The sequence below is a fragment of the Mesoplodon bidens genome, assembly GCF_964165515.1.
Source record: "Mesoplodon bidens genome assembly, chromosome: 2".
Lineage (NCBI taxonomy): Eukaryota > Metazoa > Chordata > Mammalia > Artiodactyla > Ziphiidae > Mesoplodon > Mesoplodon bidens.
In genome coordinates, this window is record NC_138177.1 from 160564173 (window position 1) to 160581570 (window position 17398).

The 17398-nt window shown below is 55.0% G+C and overlaps 2 protein-coding genes across 4 annotated transcripts in view; both read left to right on the forward strand.

Moving 5' to 3' along the window:
- Nucleotides 1–2078, forward strand: part of PHC2 (polyhomeotic homolog 2) — a 49963-nt gene extending 47885 nt beyond the window's left edge. For all 3 annotated transcript variants that reach the window (XM_081225832.1, XM_081225833.1, XM_081225834.1), the window contains one exon: nucleotides 648–2078. In XM_081225832.1, the coding sequence (XP_081081958.1) occupies nucleotides 648–802 (155 nt within the window). In that variant the 3' untranslated portion in view covers nucleotides 803–2078. The remainder of the gene's footprint in view (nucleotides 1–647) is intronic.
- A 754-nt stretch (nucleotides 2079–2832) lies between these two features.
- On the forward strand, nucleotides 2833–13409 carry A3GALT2 (alpha 1,3-galactosyltransferase 2; the record flags this gene model as incomplete). Its single annotated transcript, XM_081215397.1, is given in 7 exon segments — nucleotides 2833–2914; nucleotides 2970–3006; nucleotides 9152–9168; nucleotides 9171–9228; nucleotides 9430–9519; nucleotides 9817–9951; nucleotides 12746–13409. Coding segments are annotated over 7 exon segments (1083 nt in total).
- Nucleotides 13410–17398: the final 3989 nt, after the last annotated feature.

Consider the following 17398-nt stretch of genomic DNA (forward strand, 5'->3'; position numbering starts at 1 on the left):
TGTCAAACAGATTACTCCAAGCCTAGTGGCTTAAAACAGTAATCACTTCTTATCTCAAGAGTTCTGTGGCGTGACTTAGCTGGGCACTTCTGGCACGGAGTATCTTTCAAGGGCTCAGCCACGATAGCACCCAGAGCTGCAGTTTCTGAGGGCTTGGAGCTGGAGGACCCCCTTCCAAGGTGCTGCGCTCACATGGCAACGGGGGGCTGGCTCTGCGCAAGAGGCCTCAGTTCTCTCCAAGTGGGCTTCTCCAGAGGGCTGCCTGAGTGTCCTCACAACACAGTGGTTGGCATGTTCCAAACTACATTACCCAGAAGACCAAGGCGACGCCGCCGCGCCCGTACCATCCAGCCTTGGAAATCCCGTGCTGTCACCCCCACAACACTGTACTGGTCTCCGGGGTCAGCCCAGCTCACTGGGCAGGGCGGGGGGTGAACAAGGTGGTGTTGGGTCCCAGGACCACCGTAGAGTCTGGCTACCTTGGGTAAGTCACTCAGCCTCTCTCAAGCTGTAAAATAAGAAGAGCAACACCTTCCTTGAGGTGCGTTCGTGAGGATCAAGTGAGATGATGCACCTGAAGGGCAGTGACTGCCAAGCGTGACCGCTGGTAGCTCTCATTGATACTGTCTCTGGTCATGTCCCCTCAGGCTGCCAGGAGATAGCAGAGGAATTCCGTGCCCAGGAAATCGACGGGCAAGCTCTGCTGCTGCTCAAGGAGGACCACCTGATGAGTGCCATGAACATCAAGCTGGGGCCCGCCCTCAAGATCTACGCGCGCATCAGCATGCTCAAGGACTCCTAGGGCTGGCCGGGCACCGGGGTTCTGGCCCCGGGCTCCTCCTCCCGACTGAGCAGAGCCAGCGGACACTCCTGGGGGCCCAGAAATGGGGCCAGTTGAGGGAAGGGGCCTTCCCTGTGGGGCATGGCTGGGGAGGAGGTCTCGGCACCTCCTCAATGGCTCTCAGGGGCCTTTCTTTCTGTGGGAGGGGCAGAGAGGTAGGTGGCGCAGAAGATGGGGCTTTATGCTTGTACATATTGATAGCACTGGCTTCCTCCAAAGTCCCACTACTCTAGCCCCGCTCTCTTCCCCTCCCTCTGTCCCCCATTTTCCAGGGGGTATACGGTCAGGGCTCCCAACCTGAGTTGGGTCACTTCCAAAGGCAGCGGTCAGGCCTGCCTAGAGGCCTCGGAAGCCCTTACCTGCCTTCCTCCACTCCTTTCTCCGGGCCCAGCTAACCCTTCCCGCTGCCAGCGTCTTTCACCGCAGCCTGTTTCTGAAGCAGCCAGAAGGGTTCTCCCCCTTCACCCTCTACAGGTGGAGGGAGAGAAGCTGGGCCCAGTTTGGCCACGCCTGCTGGCACAGACGCCTTAACGCTGTGTGTGTGACTGTGTGACTGTGTGGGAGCCTGGACTGACAGGCCGAGAGCCACCCTCTGGCATCTCCAGGTGTTTTGTAGCAAACAGCCACTTAGTGCTTTGTCCTGGACTCCACTCAGCCTCAGGATGGGGAATAGGAAAGAGGGCCGCCTCAGTGCAGAGAGGCACCATCAGAAAGCGATGAAGATTAGTAGGAGATTTTCTTTCCCAGGTGGCCGAGGTGTCTCCGCAGCCCCTTCCCGCACTGTGACGTCCCCCTGACTGCCCTGCTGTGTCACAGGCGGCACTGAGGAAGCTGCTGGTGGGCTAGGCCAGGCCACGCCTCCCCGTCTGCCCGCCCGCCCCGCCCCGGGAGCCCAGTGGTGGGGCCCTGGGAACGTCCAAGGGCAGAAGAGCTGGAGTGACCACCACTGAGGTGAAGAAGGCAGCCTTCGGCCTCGGGTCCCACACTTCTCTGCCTCTGGAACTTGCTGGCGGCCGTCTGAGCTGCCCGTGGAGGAGGCAGGGCAGGAAGGGCGAGGGCCTGCCTCTGACTTGCCCGGGCCTCTGCAGACTCCTGGTGGGAGTGGGACTCTCCCTGGGGGGAGGGTGTGTGTGCCCTTCTGAGCTTGTTCTATTCCCCACTCACACCCCCAGGCAGGGTTGGAAATGAAGGACTTTTTTAACCTTTTTGTTTTTTAAAAATAAATCCGTAAAATCTGTTCCTTCTGTGCCTTTCTCCCCTGGGGATGCCTTTCTGTGGTCCTGAATGGCTACTTTTCATCTGTCAGGAGAGGGGTGGGTCCCTGGGTTGGGGGAGGGACGACCACCTTAACTGGATAGCATACCCTCCACGCTTCACTGGGGCTGGGTCCTTTGAGGGTGCCCTTGGCCCCAGTCCACATGAGAAAAGCAGATCCCACCTCTGTCCTTCACACGGGTGTCCCCTGGAGTGTGAGGTCCAGGGCCCCTTCAACTCGGAGCCCCCCTACCCAGCACTGCCACCAGGGAGACACGATGCTGTTGAGCCAGGGACATCCGGCACACCTGAGGCAGAGGCCAGACCCTTCCCTCCGCCGCAGACACCTGTGGTGGCTGGAGCTCCGCGTCCAGAACTGCCCTTTGGGTGGCTTTGGCTCACTCGACCCCTGAGCGCTTTCTGGATGCTGCAATAGCAAACTAGTAGGAGAGTCTCTGCCTCAAGGAGGTGACGCCTAAGCCTCGAATAAAGGAGAACGGCCTTCCAGGCGCACACCGCTCGCCATTCATTCAGTCTGTAACATGCTGTAACCGCGGGGCCCAGGGAGATGAGCAGGGACCTTTTAAGAGCCAGTAACCATATGTGAACGAGAACTCTCTGGAAGGCCTTTTAAAATGAAGCCACTACCCGGAGGAAGAGGAGAAACAAAACTGGTTAGTGGACGACCCAGAGGGTGGAGCCAGGACTGGAAAGTCTGGTGGTCCCAGAGGTCGGGAATGGCGACAGGACAGAGGCCAGTGCAGGACCCTGGGCCGAGGGGGAGTGGCAGGGGGCAAGGACCTCAGAACCTCGGGGAAGGTGCCTGGTGGAGAGGGCGCCTCGGGAGCCCCCTGCGCTGCCCTCCCCTCTCCAGGCCAGGCGGGCCAGCCCACCGTGGCCTGTGCAGCTCGGTGAGTCCACGCTGGACCTCCACTTCCCCCTTCTGGAGGACAACGCCGGCCCAAACTGAATTTGTCCTTATATGTGTGGTGGAGAAGGGAACTAAAACTCCTGAAAGAGGATATGGTGGATTTGCAGGGCTGCCTGACACAGGTGAGTATCAGTGCTGTTTCTTCACTCTGGGTGAAAGGCCCCAGTTTGAAGAGTGCCTCCTTCAACACGCGTTTGCTACTGATGTTTACACCTTACACAGAATTTTGAAAAACTTTTGATCATGACCGACAGTTTAAAAAAGTTTCCCACCCTCGTATATGTACTTGAATATATGTAACTGAAACAAAACAATCACAAAACAATACCCACCCTGATGTACAATACATTCTGATATTTTCAACTCCCTTCCTGTTCATACTTTTAAAATCTCAGTCATGATCCGTAAGATTGATTTCATGGCCCTCTGCTGGATCATAACCTGCACTTTAAAAAAACCCTGCCTAGTGCAAACTTTCCAGAACTTTTCCATGTAACTACCTTGTGTGGCTCTTACCCTGTCCTGGGTGTGACTGGTGCACATACCTGTTTTACTGAAGAGATCAAGGGCTCCTCAAGGTGAACTGTTCAAGGTCACACTCAGGTGACCGGTACCCTTGAGATCTGGCTGAAGCTCTGCGCAGAACAAGGTTCTCCCTGGGTGGCAAACACCACAGTCTGGCCCGAGGACCAAGACACTGAAGAGGGGCACGAGGAGCCCTGGGGAGGAAGAGTCAGTACAAAATGTCTCAGCGCCTCTGGCCAACCAGAGCTGGCCTTCCATCCACCCTCTTCCAGGTGACTGGCCCCAGGGGGCTCCTCTCCAGGTAGTTCATCCCTGCTTGCTCCTGTGGGTGTGGTTTCTGGCAGATGGCCTGAAACTGCTTGGTCCCAGTCACCAAGAATGGGTCATTTCTTCCCCGGCTCTGAGCTGAGAAGGTTCTTGGCAGGTTGTCCCACCAGCTTCCTGTCATGGCTCTCAGGCAAGGACTCAGGTGAGGCGGGGACGCTGCCAGTGTCAGGGGGAAGATGAGGCGGGACAGCTGTCCTGAGAGGAGTCCAGCCTGGTGGCCAGAACAGTCAAGGAGGAGGCACCAAGGCTGGCCTGCTGAGAACCAGCTGAGCCATACAGGTCCTGGGAGAAGGTGACTGGAGGACATCGCCCAAGGGGTAGAGACGGTCCAAGGAATGGGGGGGTGGGGTGGGGGGAGGCTGCATCCTGGGAGACCTCGTAGCCCGTGAAGAGCTCGGCGACTCTTCCTGCTGCCCTAAACTCTGAGCCCCCTTGGTGAGCAGAGGACAAGACTTTGGGACACACCTTCCGCTGCAACTGTGAGCCCTCTATTCCAACCAGGAGTGACTGTCCAGGATTGCAAACTTGTTCCCACTTAGGAACTAATGACTGATCTTCACCCTCTTCCTGAAAGCAAGGAGAGTACAGGAGCAGGGCATGAGGCCACCTTGCGGGACCACCTTCTGCAGGTGGAAGCGGGGTGGAGGGGAGGGGATCCTTTTGAAAATATCGCAAGGAACTGGGAGGAATGGGTCAGGCAGGTGCCTCTGTGGACTAGGGGCTCCCAGGCTGGGCCATGGGAGGGGGCGGCAGGAGCCTGTTGCAGGCCTGGGTGTCAGCGCCCTCCCAGGACTGACAGCTGGAGCCCACCTGGACCACTTGGGGACAACTCTGCCTGGCTGCCCTAGTTGGGAGGGGCCGGCTAAGAGGGTCAGACGGCAGGGAGGGCAGAGAGAGCTCCGCTGCAGCCTTCTCCTGCCCCTGGCACCTCCCATGCCATCCCTCCAGGGGGCAGTCTCGCTTCCAGGAGCGACTGTAAAATATCTCAATAATTTTTATATCGATTACATATTGAAATGATATATTAGGTTACATTAAAATACTAAAATTAATTTCGGTTGTTTCTTTTCACTTTTTTAACATGGCTACTACTAGAAAATTTTAATTTACGTTCCTGGCTCACATTATACTTCTATTGCGCAATGCTGTTCCCGATTTTTTCCTACGTTTTTATAAAACGACATAGAAACACATGTCTGTAAATGCACAGGTACACAGGTATAGGGGCTTCCCCCCTCACAGAAGTGCAGCCAGCCTCTAGGTACAGTTGTTACTTCCTCTTCCACTTGATTCTTTAGGCCCTCTTTTCCCGAGAGCACATACAAATCTACCTCATCCTTTTCAGTGGCCACGTTGCTTTCCATTGTATAGAAATGCATAATTCATTCATCCAACTCCCTAAGGATGAACAGTGGGGTTGTTTATCTCCATTTGCTTTTTCCAGCAATGCTAGGAGAGCATCCTTGGCCTGCCCACTGTGAAGTCTCCGTTTCTAGAGGTGGGAAAGTTGGGTCTGGTGTGAGTGCTTGAAATGATTTTGCAGGCTCCTCAGGCAGGGCTAACAGAGGTGGACTTCACCTTGCAGTCACTAGAAAGGCTTAAAAACACTTGTTTTTTCTAAATGGCTAACTCTGTATTTTTCCTTCATTAAAAAAGCAATAAAAGCACATTACGGACAACTGGGAGTAAAAATAAAGGGGAAAAACCCTCCCATAACTTATGACACAGTCACTTAAGTTTTTCCTTTCAGTCTTATTTGCTGAGGCATGTTTTCATTGCTAGATTGTAACCACAGTGCCCATCAATTTTAGATCCTGCTTTCCTCATTCACGGTTCTTGTGCAAGTTTTTTCCATGCGACTGCAGACTCTTCATAAAAAGTTTATTTAGCCAGTCCCTTCGGCTGGACGCTGGGGCCTTTTTCAGTTGTATCTGAGAGGGCTGCACAATGCCTTCTCCACTGGTGCCCTCCAGCCCACGTTCAACCAAGCTCAAGTCTCCCTGCGTGAAAGAAACTCACGTACCTCCATCAATCCCAAGCCCTCAGCCCCTCCAGTTACCATCCTCTCCCTTTCCTTTTACAGCCAAACTTCCGGAAAGAGCCGCTTCCACCACCACCACCCCAGCCTCCACTGCCTCCTCTGCTCACTCAGTCCCCTGCCCGTCCCCAACCGTGTCCTCGGTGCCTGGGCGCTGGCTCTCCTTCCTCTGCTCTCTCCCTCTCCCACAGCGTCCCTGCCCTCCTGGTGAATCCCAGAACTCTCTCCCAAGCCTGCCTGCCTGCCTGCCTGCCTGCCTGCCTGCCTTCTGGGCTCCAGCTTCTTACCCCCAACCAGACTATCAGCCACCATCTCCTTTCCTGGTCCCCCAGCCCTGTGCCTCTCATCAGTGACCAAGTCCTGCCCATCAACCTCCTTGACAGCCATTCATCACCCACTCCTCCCCAACCCACTGCCAACACTCACCTGTCTTCCCGCCTCCACCCGGTCCCTGCCCCACGTCCAGGCTCAACAGTGCCGCTGGAGTATCTTCCAAGTAAACACGTGACAGCGTCAGTCCCTGAGGGAAAGAGCTCTCAGGGCCCCCGTGGCCTTCGAGATGAAGCCCAAACCCCTTATCCTGGAACGTGGGCCCTGGGTGACCTGGCTCAGGCTCATCTCCAGCCTCAACTCTTATCACTTTCTATCCACGCTCTATACCCCGCCCCTGCGGCAGGCCTGCAGTTCCTCTACTTTCCAAGCACTCTCACCTCGTCACTTTTACACAGTGCTGTTTCTTTTTCATGGACCTCCCTTTCCCCTCCACTGCCTTCTTTTTTTGCATCGGCAGGCGGATTCTCAACCACCGTGCCACCAGGGAAGCCCCACTGCCTTCTTTGTGTGGGTAACTTTTAGTTCTTCAGGACCTAGCTTAAGGGTCACCTCCTCCAGGAAGCCTCCCTGACTTCTCCCCAATGGTATCTTGCCATTTGCAAGATAATGGTATCTTGTATTTACACTAGTCACAGCCTTTGCTGTGCTGTGTTCCATTCATCTGTTTGCAGTCTGTCATGTGACCGCATTCCCCTCCCTTCCTGGCCACCCACATCTTCCTGACCCCAGCTCCCTTAAAGACAAGGTCTGTGTCTCGCTCACCTCTGAATACTTGACCTAGCACAGTGCTTGATTCTGAGCTTGTGACCAATAAGTATAGGCTGAACGCATGAATGAGCAGAAGCTAGTGAACATCTTGATGCATAAACTTTTCCCATGCTGAAGATGATCTCCTTTGAACAGATTCCCAGAAGTTGCAGTGATTGGATTAAAGGGGATGACTATTGAAAGCTTCAATTCCCACAGCTAAGTAGCTTTCCAAAAAAGCTGTAGCAATTTACATCCCACCAGCAGATGTAAGAGTGCCTGTCTCGCTGTATTCTCCCAGTGTGGCTATTTTCATTTCTTTCTTTTTAAAAAGTGCTCATTTTATAGGCAAAACATCCCACCTAGTTCTAATCTATAAGTCTTTGATTACTAGTGAGGGTGAACATTTTTCCACATGTTTGCCTACTAAATGCATTTCCCTTCGAGGATTTCCCTGTTCATGTGATATGGACAGTTAAGGCAGGTGGCATTTTATGAGCTGACTCTGGGGGCTGTGTCAGGAGTGACTGGGAGCAGGGAGGTCGCTGCTGCCATGGTCCAGGTGGGGGATGAGCAGGCTGGATCACTGTGGGGTCCGGAGAATTAGGAGGGGCAAAGGGGGACGGAGATCAAGGAGGCCAAGCCAACCACCCATCCCTGGGGACTGACAGTGGGCGAGGCAGTGGGAGGGGTCAGTGCACCCAGGTTTCACCAGCTGAACAGAAGGGGTGTCTGCCCTGACATGCACAGGCAGATACGTACACACACAACCGCAAGGTGCCTCTCTGAGCTATTTACTGGATACACCTGCTGAGGAACGGTGAGGTGGGGTAGCAGAAAAGGCAGGGGCGGGAGGGTCTGATCAGGCAGGCTTCTTGAAAGAGACCAGAGGAGGCAGATTTTGGAAGGACTCATAGGGCAGGGAGGGGAGCTGGGAGGCTGTGCAGAGAATCCTGAGGGCTTGTTTAGGAATAATACTACTAATGATAATCAACAATAGCTAAAGCTTACTGACCTTTTACTGTGTGCAAGGCCTTGTTCTAATCACTTAGTAGGTATTAACTCAATATCCACCGCAGCCCTCTAAGGTATGTATTCTTATTATCTGCATTTCTAGACAAGGAGACTAAAGTGCAGAGGCCCAGAACCTTGCCCAAGGTCAGACAGCTAAGAAGTGGTGGCTTGGGATTCGAACCTGGGGGTCTGGCCCCAGTGGCCAGGCTTCTCACCATATGGGTCCTGTCTGTCTAGAGACACCAGCACCCAGAAGGGCTGAGGAGAGTTGGAGGAGACACCCCCCCGCCAGAGGAGCTTATTAAAATTCTCAACTTTTAGGGCCCTTCTGGAAAACAAGCAACCATGGACAAATCCCAAAGTCCACCTCCTCTGAGCCAGCAGTGGGGTCGCTGAGCTCTGCTGGAGGGACCCGGCCCTGTGACTGGAGCCGCCATAGACACGTGGTCCCTGACCGCAGCCGGCCCTCCGGGCAGCCCAGCAACTCATCCCTAAGTCCCAGACGCTCTCAAATCCCAGCCACCAAGCCACAAACCTCCCTGCATCCCCTCCCAGACTCTCCCCTGTCCGAGGTCAATCCTACCCAAGCTAAGTGCCCCAACCCTTAACTTACTGTCCCCCAAGTTTGCTGCCAGGAAAAGCAAAAAATTATACATCTAAATGCTCATCACAAGGGACCTGGTCAAGTAAATGATGCCACCTCCAGTCAATGGCATATTAGGCAGCTGGAAAAAAGGGTGAGAAAGCGCTTCAAGTACTGAGGTGGAATAACCTCAAGGACATAATGGTCAGTGGAGAACAGCATATCACTGTGCTACCATTTGTGGGCGAAAATTAGAGGAAGGGACAGAGGGAAGGGAGGGAGCATTTGCCACCATATTTGTATTTGCCTGTATGTGCGTAAACGATCCCCTTGCAGGGGAACCGGGTGGCCGTGGCTGAGAACAGGAAGGACTGAACTGTCTATACTCTTTTGTACCTTTGAATGTCTGTGCCAAGTGAACAGAATAATACATTCACATTAAAGCGAACAAATAAATGAAACACTGAATTACCTCATTTTTCATATATATGTGTGTGTGTATAAAAATATATGCAGAAATGAGTTGCCGACCCCACTCCCCACCCCCCCACCCCCCAGGGCCTGGAAGAGAATCTTCTGACCCTATTTGCACTTGGCCTCTTAGGGCTGCTCCTGCAGGGGCTCCCTGTAGTCAGGTACAACCCCCTTCTCCGAGCACTCACGATGGGACCAGCGGGGCAGGGTTAAAGTGGCTCTTTCCAAGTGCCTCCTTGAGGGATGGAGAGTGGCACCTGTCATGGCCCGCACAAGCGTCCTTGGGGGCTCTCCCTCCTTGTAAGGAGCAAAGCGACAGGGCTCCTGGGCAGGCCAGCATGCCCGCTGCTCCCACCCCACAGGCACCTGGGAGTCCTCCCCTCCATGGGTGTCTGCCCTTTGGCCAGAATGCCCCTGCCGAGAGGTAACTTCACAGGTCCCCTGCATCCTTGGTAAGGAGCTGCCATCTCTCCCGTTCCGCGGACACCCACACACCCTACAGAGCTCTGCCCCAGCGTTCCTGCCCTCCTCACATCCCCCACCCTGGCAGGGCTAGGCACTCTACCCAGGGGCCCCATCAGGTAACACACCTCCCCCTATTCTGCTGGATCTGGGAAGAGATTTCTAGGGGCAGGGCCTGGGTGTGACCCATCTGTGGGTCCCTAGGGCCCAGGACGGGGGAGGTGGCGGTGACCATGCATCAAGCAGGTAGATGAATGGACCTGTCTCTCCATCCCTGCCCTGGCCAGGGCCCAGCCTGAAGTCCTGACCTGTACCTGCTGGGGGGCCCCCATTATTTGGGATGGCACCTTTGACCCAGATGTGGCCCAGCAAGAGGCTGTACAGAACCTCACCATTGGTCTGACCGTCTTTGCTGTAGGCAGGTAAGGCCCAGGGAGGGGAGCGGTGCTATCCAAGCAGGGAGTGGGAGGGGGTGTGCACGTGATGTAAGGGTGGAGCAGCCCATTCTCCTGGGCTGTAGGATCCCAAGATAAAGCGAGAAGCAAAGACAGCACCCCTTCTCCCAGACTCCCAGCATAAGGGCAGGACCATCCTTTCCCTTCCCCTCCTCCCTAGAGTCCACCCAGTCCAGACAGCCAAGGGCTCAGCATCACAACCTAGAAGGAACCTGCCCAGGGCCTGGGGCTGATCATCTGGAGGCCTTGGGTTTGCAGTGAGAAAATGATGGAGTCTTTCAGGTGAGAGGAGGTGAGAACTGGGTAAACAGAGGGGATGGCCCGGCTGCAGAAGCGTCTGTGGAGGTCAGCGGCTCAGGCGCAGGCACACAGAAAGGGCGGGGCGGGGGGAGGTTCGCCAAGAAAGTCTGAAGGCGGAAGAGGGGCTGGGGAGCTGAGGGCTTTTGCAAGGGAGCGAATCTGGGCTGGATATAGAGGGATGTGAAGAAAGGAGGATGCGGAGAGTGGTAGGGTGAGCAGACGAGAGGAGTCAGTGAGGAAGGACTGTTGGGGGTGATATCACAGGAAGTGGGCTGGAAGGATGGGGGCTCAGACAGTGGGACGGATGGGGGGCAGACTGATGATGACCAAGTCGAGGGAGAGGCCATGGGGGCAAGTGACTGAGGAGCGGGGAAGACAGAATCACGACAGGAGAGGAGGCCAATCGAGGAACTAAGGGGGCCCCAGGTATGAAGAAGGAACCCAGAGTGGGAGGTGGAGAAGAAACCTCAGGGGGCTGACTTGCCCATCTCCCCATTATGGATGTCAGGGTGTCCAAACTGGTATTCACTTTCCAGTAGTGATGCAAATGGGACTCCTGACTTAGAGTGGCAATCAGATCCTACAGTCCTAAGGTACAGAGAGGTAGAGTTCAAGGCAACTTACGGAGGAGTTTCTAATAATGGAACAGGCTGCTTTGGGAAGGCACTGAGAGCTCTGCATCCAGGAAAAGATATCCAAAAGCCTGGGGAAGGAATTCTGTCTTCAGAGACCCCAGACCAGCGGTCCTCAACCTTTTTGGCACCAGGGACCAGCTTCAAGAAGACAATTTTTCCACGGACCAGGGGGTGGGGGAGGGGGGAGGAGGATGGTTCAGGTGGTAATGCAAGCGATGGGGGCAGATGAAGCTTCGCTCACTTACCTGACACTCACCTCCTGCTGTGCGGCCTGGCCCAGGGGGGTGGGGACCTGTGCCCCAGACAACTGCTCAGGGCTCCTCCAACTCCGTCCCTCACACTCTAGAAGGGAGAGAAAGCCAGGAGGGCGCCTGAGAGGCCGGGGGCAAACAGGACTGCTGGCCTCTTCAGGACCTTGGTGCTCCCACTTCTGTTCTGGATGCTGAGTAGGGTGTTCCTGCACCAGCCCCAGGGGTCAGAGTCTCTGAGTCCAGAAATTCCAGGGTCCTGAGGTCCTGAGTTCCAAAGATCTATGAGTCCAACACCCTGGGATGCTGAGGCTTCCAAGGTCTCTGATTCCAGTTTCTCACAGTTCCACCCGGAATAGAGCAAATACAGGTAAAGGTACAGGCTCCAGTGCCAAGCTGGGTTGAAATCCTGGCTTTCACTTACCAACTATGTGTATGCTTGCTTGCACAAGTTACTGAAGCTCTTTGAGATTCAGTTTCCTCACATGAGAGATGGAGATAATAATGGTGAGGATTAAATGAGATAATGCACATTATTTTGACCACTATCTGCCACATGACAAATGTTCCAAAATATCAGGCATTAGTACGATTATTTTAGAACCCTGGCATCCCAAAGCCTGTTCATACAAAGCTTCCAGTATTCTGAACGTCCCGGTTACCTATGTAAGGAATCACCACAAACCTAGTGGCTGAAAACAGTTCATTATTACCATAGCTCATGATTTTGTGGCTCAGGAATTCTGACAGGGCTCAGCAGCAGGGGGGACCCCTCCCTCCTCCCAAAAGTCCTGCGGATGACTGGCGGGCACCTCTCTCCGTGGCTAGCCTGGTCTCCCTCACTTCGTGGCAGCATCTGAGTTCTGACACTTTTTTTTTAATTTACTTATTTTTATTTATTTTTGGCTGCGTTGGGTGTTCGTTGCTGCCCACAGGCTTTCTCTAGTTGCTGCGATGCGTTGCAGTGCGCAGGCTCCTCATTGCGGTGGCTTCTCTTGTTGCAGAGCACGAGCTCTAGGCGCATGGGGTTCAGTAGTTGTGGCGCTCGGGCTCAGTAGTTGTGGCTCGCGGGCTCTAGAGTGCAGGCTCAGTAGTTGTGGTGCACGGCCTTAGTCGCTCCAGGGCATGTGGTATCTTCCCAGACCAAGGCTCGAACCTGTGTGCCCTGCATTGGCAGGCGGACTCCTAACCACTGCGCCACCAGGGAAGCCGTGAGCTCTGGGACTTCTCAAGCGAAGGGTCAGAGCTCTAAAGAGACAAAGGCTAACGAGCCGGTCCTCCCAAGGGCCAGCACAGCATCCTTTCCTCGGGACTCTATTGATCGAAGCGGTCAGGGAGAGCCACGTTCAAGCGGAGAACACAGGGCCTCTCGGGGCAGGGGTGGCAAACAATGGGTAATTATTTTTAGTCCACCTCGGACGATTCCAGGGCTGGACAGTTCCAGAGTTCCAGGGACTGGGGTTTCAGGGGCACAAGTACGGGCGAGGAGAGGCCTGAGAAGCCCGACGTCTCCGCGGATGGCGGAGTGCGCTGAGGCCCGGCTGACTCAAGACGGCCGCGCCCCGCCCCGCCCGACAGCTACCTGGAGAAGTACCTGGCGCGCTTCCTGGAGACGGCCGAGCAGCACTTCATGGTGGGCCAGCGCGTGGTCTACTACGTGTTCACCGAGGGCCCGGCCGCCGTGCCCCGCGTTACGCTGGGCCCGGGCCGCCGCCTGCGCGTGGAGTGCGTGGCGCGCGAGCGACGCTGGCAGGACGTGTCGATGGCGCGCGTGCGCGCGCTGCACGCAGCGCTGGGCGGGCGGCTGGGCCGGGAGGCACGTTTCGTGCTCTGCGTGGACGTGGACCAGCACTTAAGCGGGACTTTCGGGTCCGAGGCGCTGGCCGAGTCGGTGACGCAGCTGCTCGCCTGGCACTACCGTTGGCGGAGGCGGCTGCTGCCCTTCGAGCGGGACGCGCGCTCGACCGCCGCGCTGGGCCCGGGCGAGGGCGACTTCTACTACCACGCGGCCGTGTTCGGGGGCAGCGTGGCGGCTCTGCGGCAGCTGACCGTCTACTGCGCGCGGGGCCTGGAGGCGCGCTGGCACGACGAGAGCCACCTCAACAAGTCCTTCTGGCTGCACAAGCCCGCCAGGCTGCTGTCGCCCGAGTTCTGCTGGAGCCCCGACGTCGGTCGCCGGGCCGAGATCCGCCGCCCCAAACTGCTCTGGGCGCCCAAGGAGTACGCCCTGCTGCGCGGCTAGCGACGCCCTCGGCCCGGAGGCCCGAACGCCGGCGGGGCCCTTCTGGAAGCAGCGTGGCACTGGGGGGTGGGGTGGGGGGGCGGGGAGACTGCGTAAATACCACCCCCCCCGCCCGGGGTGGCAGGAGGAGGCCCGGCCTTTGGGGAGCGCCTCCCCGAGGCGGGCGATCCATCCCTTCCCTGACTTTCCACGGCGACCCAGATACCGCCACCTGCCTTTAAACTTGTCACCTCTGACCTTACTGAGTTCAGTGGAGGCCCCCTAAGAGACGTTTTAGCCCCTTCCCCATATCCCCCGACTTTTTTTAATGGGACTGAGGCACAAAAAGGGAACATAACTACGTAAGGACCCAGAGAATCTGTGAGTCAGTCTGTGAGGTCAGCAGCTGGAAAGCCAGGACTGGCCCTCAGGTCAAATAGAGCTGCCACTGGGCAGGAGCCCCAGATAGAGAAACACAGTGGCATCCGGTTCACCTCCGCCGCCCTCGGCAAAGTTTGTACATATTTAAGTAATATGATAATAACATACATTTTTCCGAAGTGTTCTATGGCCCTTTCTCCTAGAGAATCCAAGTCCATAAAAAAATGACATTTCCTTGCCATGGGACCCATATGGCTGTTTGGCCACAGTGTCTGGGAGATAAATTTCCTCATCCATGGCTGCTGTCCAGACTCTTGATCCTCAATAGGGAAAGACACATGGCCCGAACAGAAGCGTGAAGTCATCAGGCTGTCCAGGAAAGGTGGTTCCCTCCGGGAAATAGCTGCGGGGACGGGCAAGTTATCTGCTGGAAGTCCCTGAGATATTGTCTGACAGTTGAAAAACGGAGGCCCGGAGAGGGTGGGACTTAAACTCCAGGTCTTCTGACCCATTTGTGTAGAGTTCTCATAGACCTTGCATTTTTAACAGGCTCCACTGTTTTCAGGTAGGACAGCAATTCTGGCTATAAACCAACTGTGATGGTTTTCGCATAGTAACAGTTTTTACAAACACTTCCAGTTGTTGATGATGTAAGAGATATCTCCCCTCTCCCAAGCAGTTCCAAGGTCCCAGTGTCTCCTGCCTAAACTAGATTAGCAGAACCCAGAAGACCTTTTGGACTCTGGGTTAGAGCTAAGAACAGGCTAGGTGTGCCTAAGAACAGGTTATTGCTTGATGGCTATAGGCTGACATCCCTTCCTCTGGTGGGAGACTGTCCTCCACCTTACACTGCCTGCATCATTCACCAAGGGCCACACACACTGAGCCCTGGGCCAGCAGAGACCTGAGCTCAGGCCAGTAAGATCTGGATGGAAATCTGCTCCTCTTCTGACTCTGTGTGTGGCTGTGGACTAGTTCCTTACCCTTGCTGAATCTTAGTTTTCTCATATGTAAAGTGGGGATGCCAATTACCCTCCTTGCAGGGGTTGTGATGCTGCAGAAAATAACTTGCCTTCTCCCTCTCCTTGCCTGCCCCTTCTCCAGCAAGTCCGTGAAGAGCAAAGGAGTCGCCAAAGGACAGCCATTTCCTGTTTTAAAGAGGAAATGATGGCACGAGTCAGGGGTTTCCAGGTGCTGGGCTGGGGGAGCCTCATTGCTGTGGGTCGAGACCTTCCTGAGGAGGGGGAGGGGTAAACAGCGGAACAGAGTGGAGGACCTCCTTTGTCTTCCCCAGAGGCCCAAGGTGGGGGTGGGGCAGGCTCAGGTGTAGAGAGACTCAGGGCAGCAGCAGGAATAACAGGGGATAAGCTCCTTCTGCCGCTGCTTCCATCAGTGTCCCTGTTAATCAACAGTATCCTCAGCACCCACGCTGGGACCCTCAGGGACCGGGTAAGCTCCTGAGAGCTTCCAGGTGAGCCAGTGAAAATCAGACTCCCAGTCCCCCGAGTATCACTGCTACATGCAAAATCTTCACCTGTCCAGCCATCCCACCTGCCATGCCAGCTCGGATGTCACCCCCCAAAATTCCCAAACATCACCAGCTGTCTAGTCAGGGTTCCTTGGTCATGAAGGACATAGATCCATCAGGGCTACATCAAATAATAACAATTACATTAGTTGGGTACTTACTACGTACCAGGCACAGTTCTAAGCCTTAGATATCTATTGGTTCATTTAATCCTCATATCCACCCTATAAATTGGTTACTATTATTTCCCTCATTTTACCTATGAGAACATCTGACACAGAGAGGTTAATTAACTTACCCGAGGTCACACGGTAACTTATAAATAAATTCATTGATGTGAGAACAAGCAGGAAATTAGAGCGGGCCAGAAGATGGAGACAGTCAGGAGCTAAGGTTGCCACTGGCTGGCCCTCAGTCTCCTCTGTCTCCGCTTCTCTCTGCCTCCTTTGTCCTTCTGCTTGTGTCTGGCCCAACACAGCACCCCATGCACCCCCCCACTCCCCCCCACGACAGGATTTTCCTGTTCAGGTACCCACCGTCGCCTAACTTGTTCTTAACTCACTGAATGAAGAATCTGATTGGAGAGTCAGCCAGTGGTGGTGTAGTAAAGGTTTAGCAACTGACTCTTTGAGGAAAACGAAAGATCAACCCTAACAAGGATTTACTGGCTTACGTAACAGGACGGTGCTGGGGTCGGGACAGCTTCAGGGCTCGATGATGTGTCTCCGGCTCTCCACCTGGCTTTGTTCAGACTCAGCTTCATCCTCGGGCTCCTGCAGCAGCAGCAGCTCCAGCCTCACAACCTCCAGCTAGTCCAGTGATCGAGGGGACCAAGAAGTCCCCTGCACATACATCTTCCCCAAGGGGGTCACTGTTTTGATTGCCTAGGAGGGAGATGCAGGAACTCCCCCAGAGTTTATCAAGGCTCCTGTGCTAGCAGCCTCGTGGGAGAGAAAGTGACTCAGCCATGAGCACCATCGGGAACTCACTCCTCTGAGCCCTCATGGTCCTTGGCTGCGAGTGATGGACGCAGGAAGGGCCATTTCCCTTCTTCCCTGAGTCTTGGGGGGGGGGCGGGGGAGGGGAGAGGAGCAGTGGAAAGGTGCCCCCCAGCCCCACCCTCGCACAGAGCACGCCACACACCGCCGCCACCCGGCTGCAGGTACAGTTTATTCTTCACAACAGAGAAATACAAAGAGCAGAGGGTTTGGAATTCCTTTGTTTCTTGCCCCCTTTAGTGTCTTCCCCCACGTTTGACTTTTTTTGCTCCCCACCCCTTTCCTTCAATATGACGCACACTTCGTTCCTGAAGCCTTGAGGGGCACCTGCCCTCACCTCCCTGCCATCACGATGCAGACTGAGAAGCCAACAGACTGTTTTCTCTTTTTTAATAAGGTAACTAGTTCTAAATATGGTGGCCTGGAGGTCCCATAGAAAAAAGCAAAGGGGTGTTAACAGTATGTATAACAGCGTATTTACAGGGTAGTAACATGCGGACAAAAAGCTACAATACTGAGTATCAGACAACGCCAGTCAAACAAAGGGGTGGGGGCGGGGCAGAGAACCCCGTGGGAAAAGAAACCCCAGGAGACGTTAAACTGGTAAATCAATGGCGAGTTAAGGCTTAAAAAGTGTATAAAAATAACACAGTTAATATTGAAAACGGAACTCCAGATACAGAATATATAGATGAGTTTCTGTCTAGTTTTCTTTTTTTTTTTTCCCCAGGGGATGTAGGGGGGCTTCTCCGGGCTCTGTACATGGTTCCTATATACACGGACACGCATGGCTTTCAGATTGGGGTGTGTCTGTGGGAGCTGAGGGCAGGGTCTGCTCCCGGGACCCTCCTCCCCGAGGATCCCTTCCCTGCCCAGGGGCTTAGGGCCTGGGCTGGGGACTCCCCTCCATGGCAGGGAAGACAAGTAAGCCCTCCTTGGGCACTGCCCCATCTGGAGGAAATTCTGGAGAGAGGGGTCCTTGCCCCAGGCCCACTCCCTCCCCCTGCCCACAGTCTGGGATGGTGGGAGAGGTAGCCGATAGGTTTCTTGGCCAGCACCGAGGTAGACTGGGGTGGTCTTCAGGGCAGCAGGGGTGCCAGGTC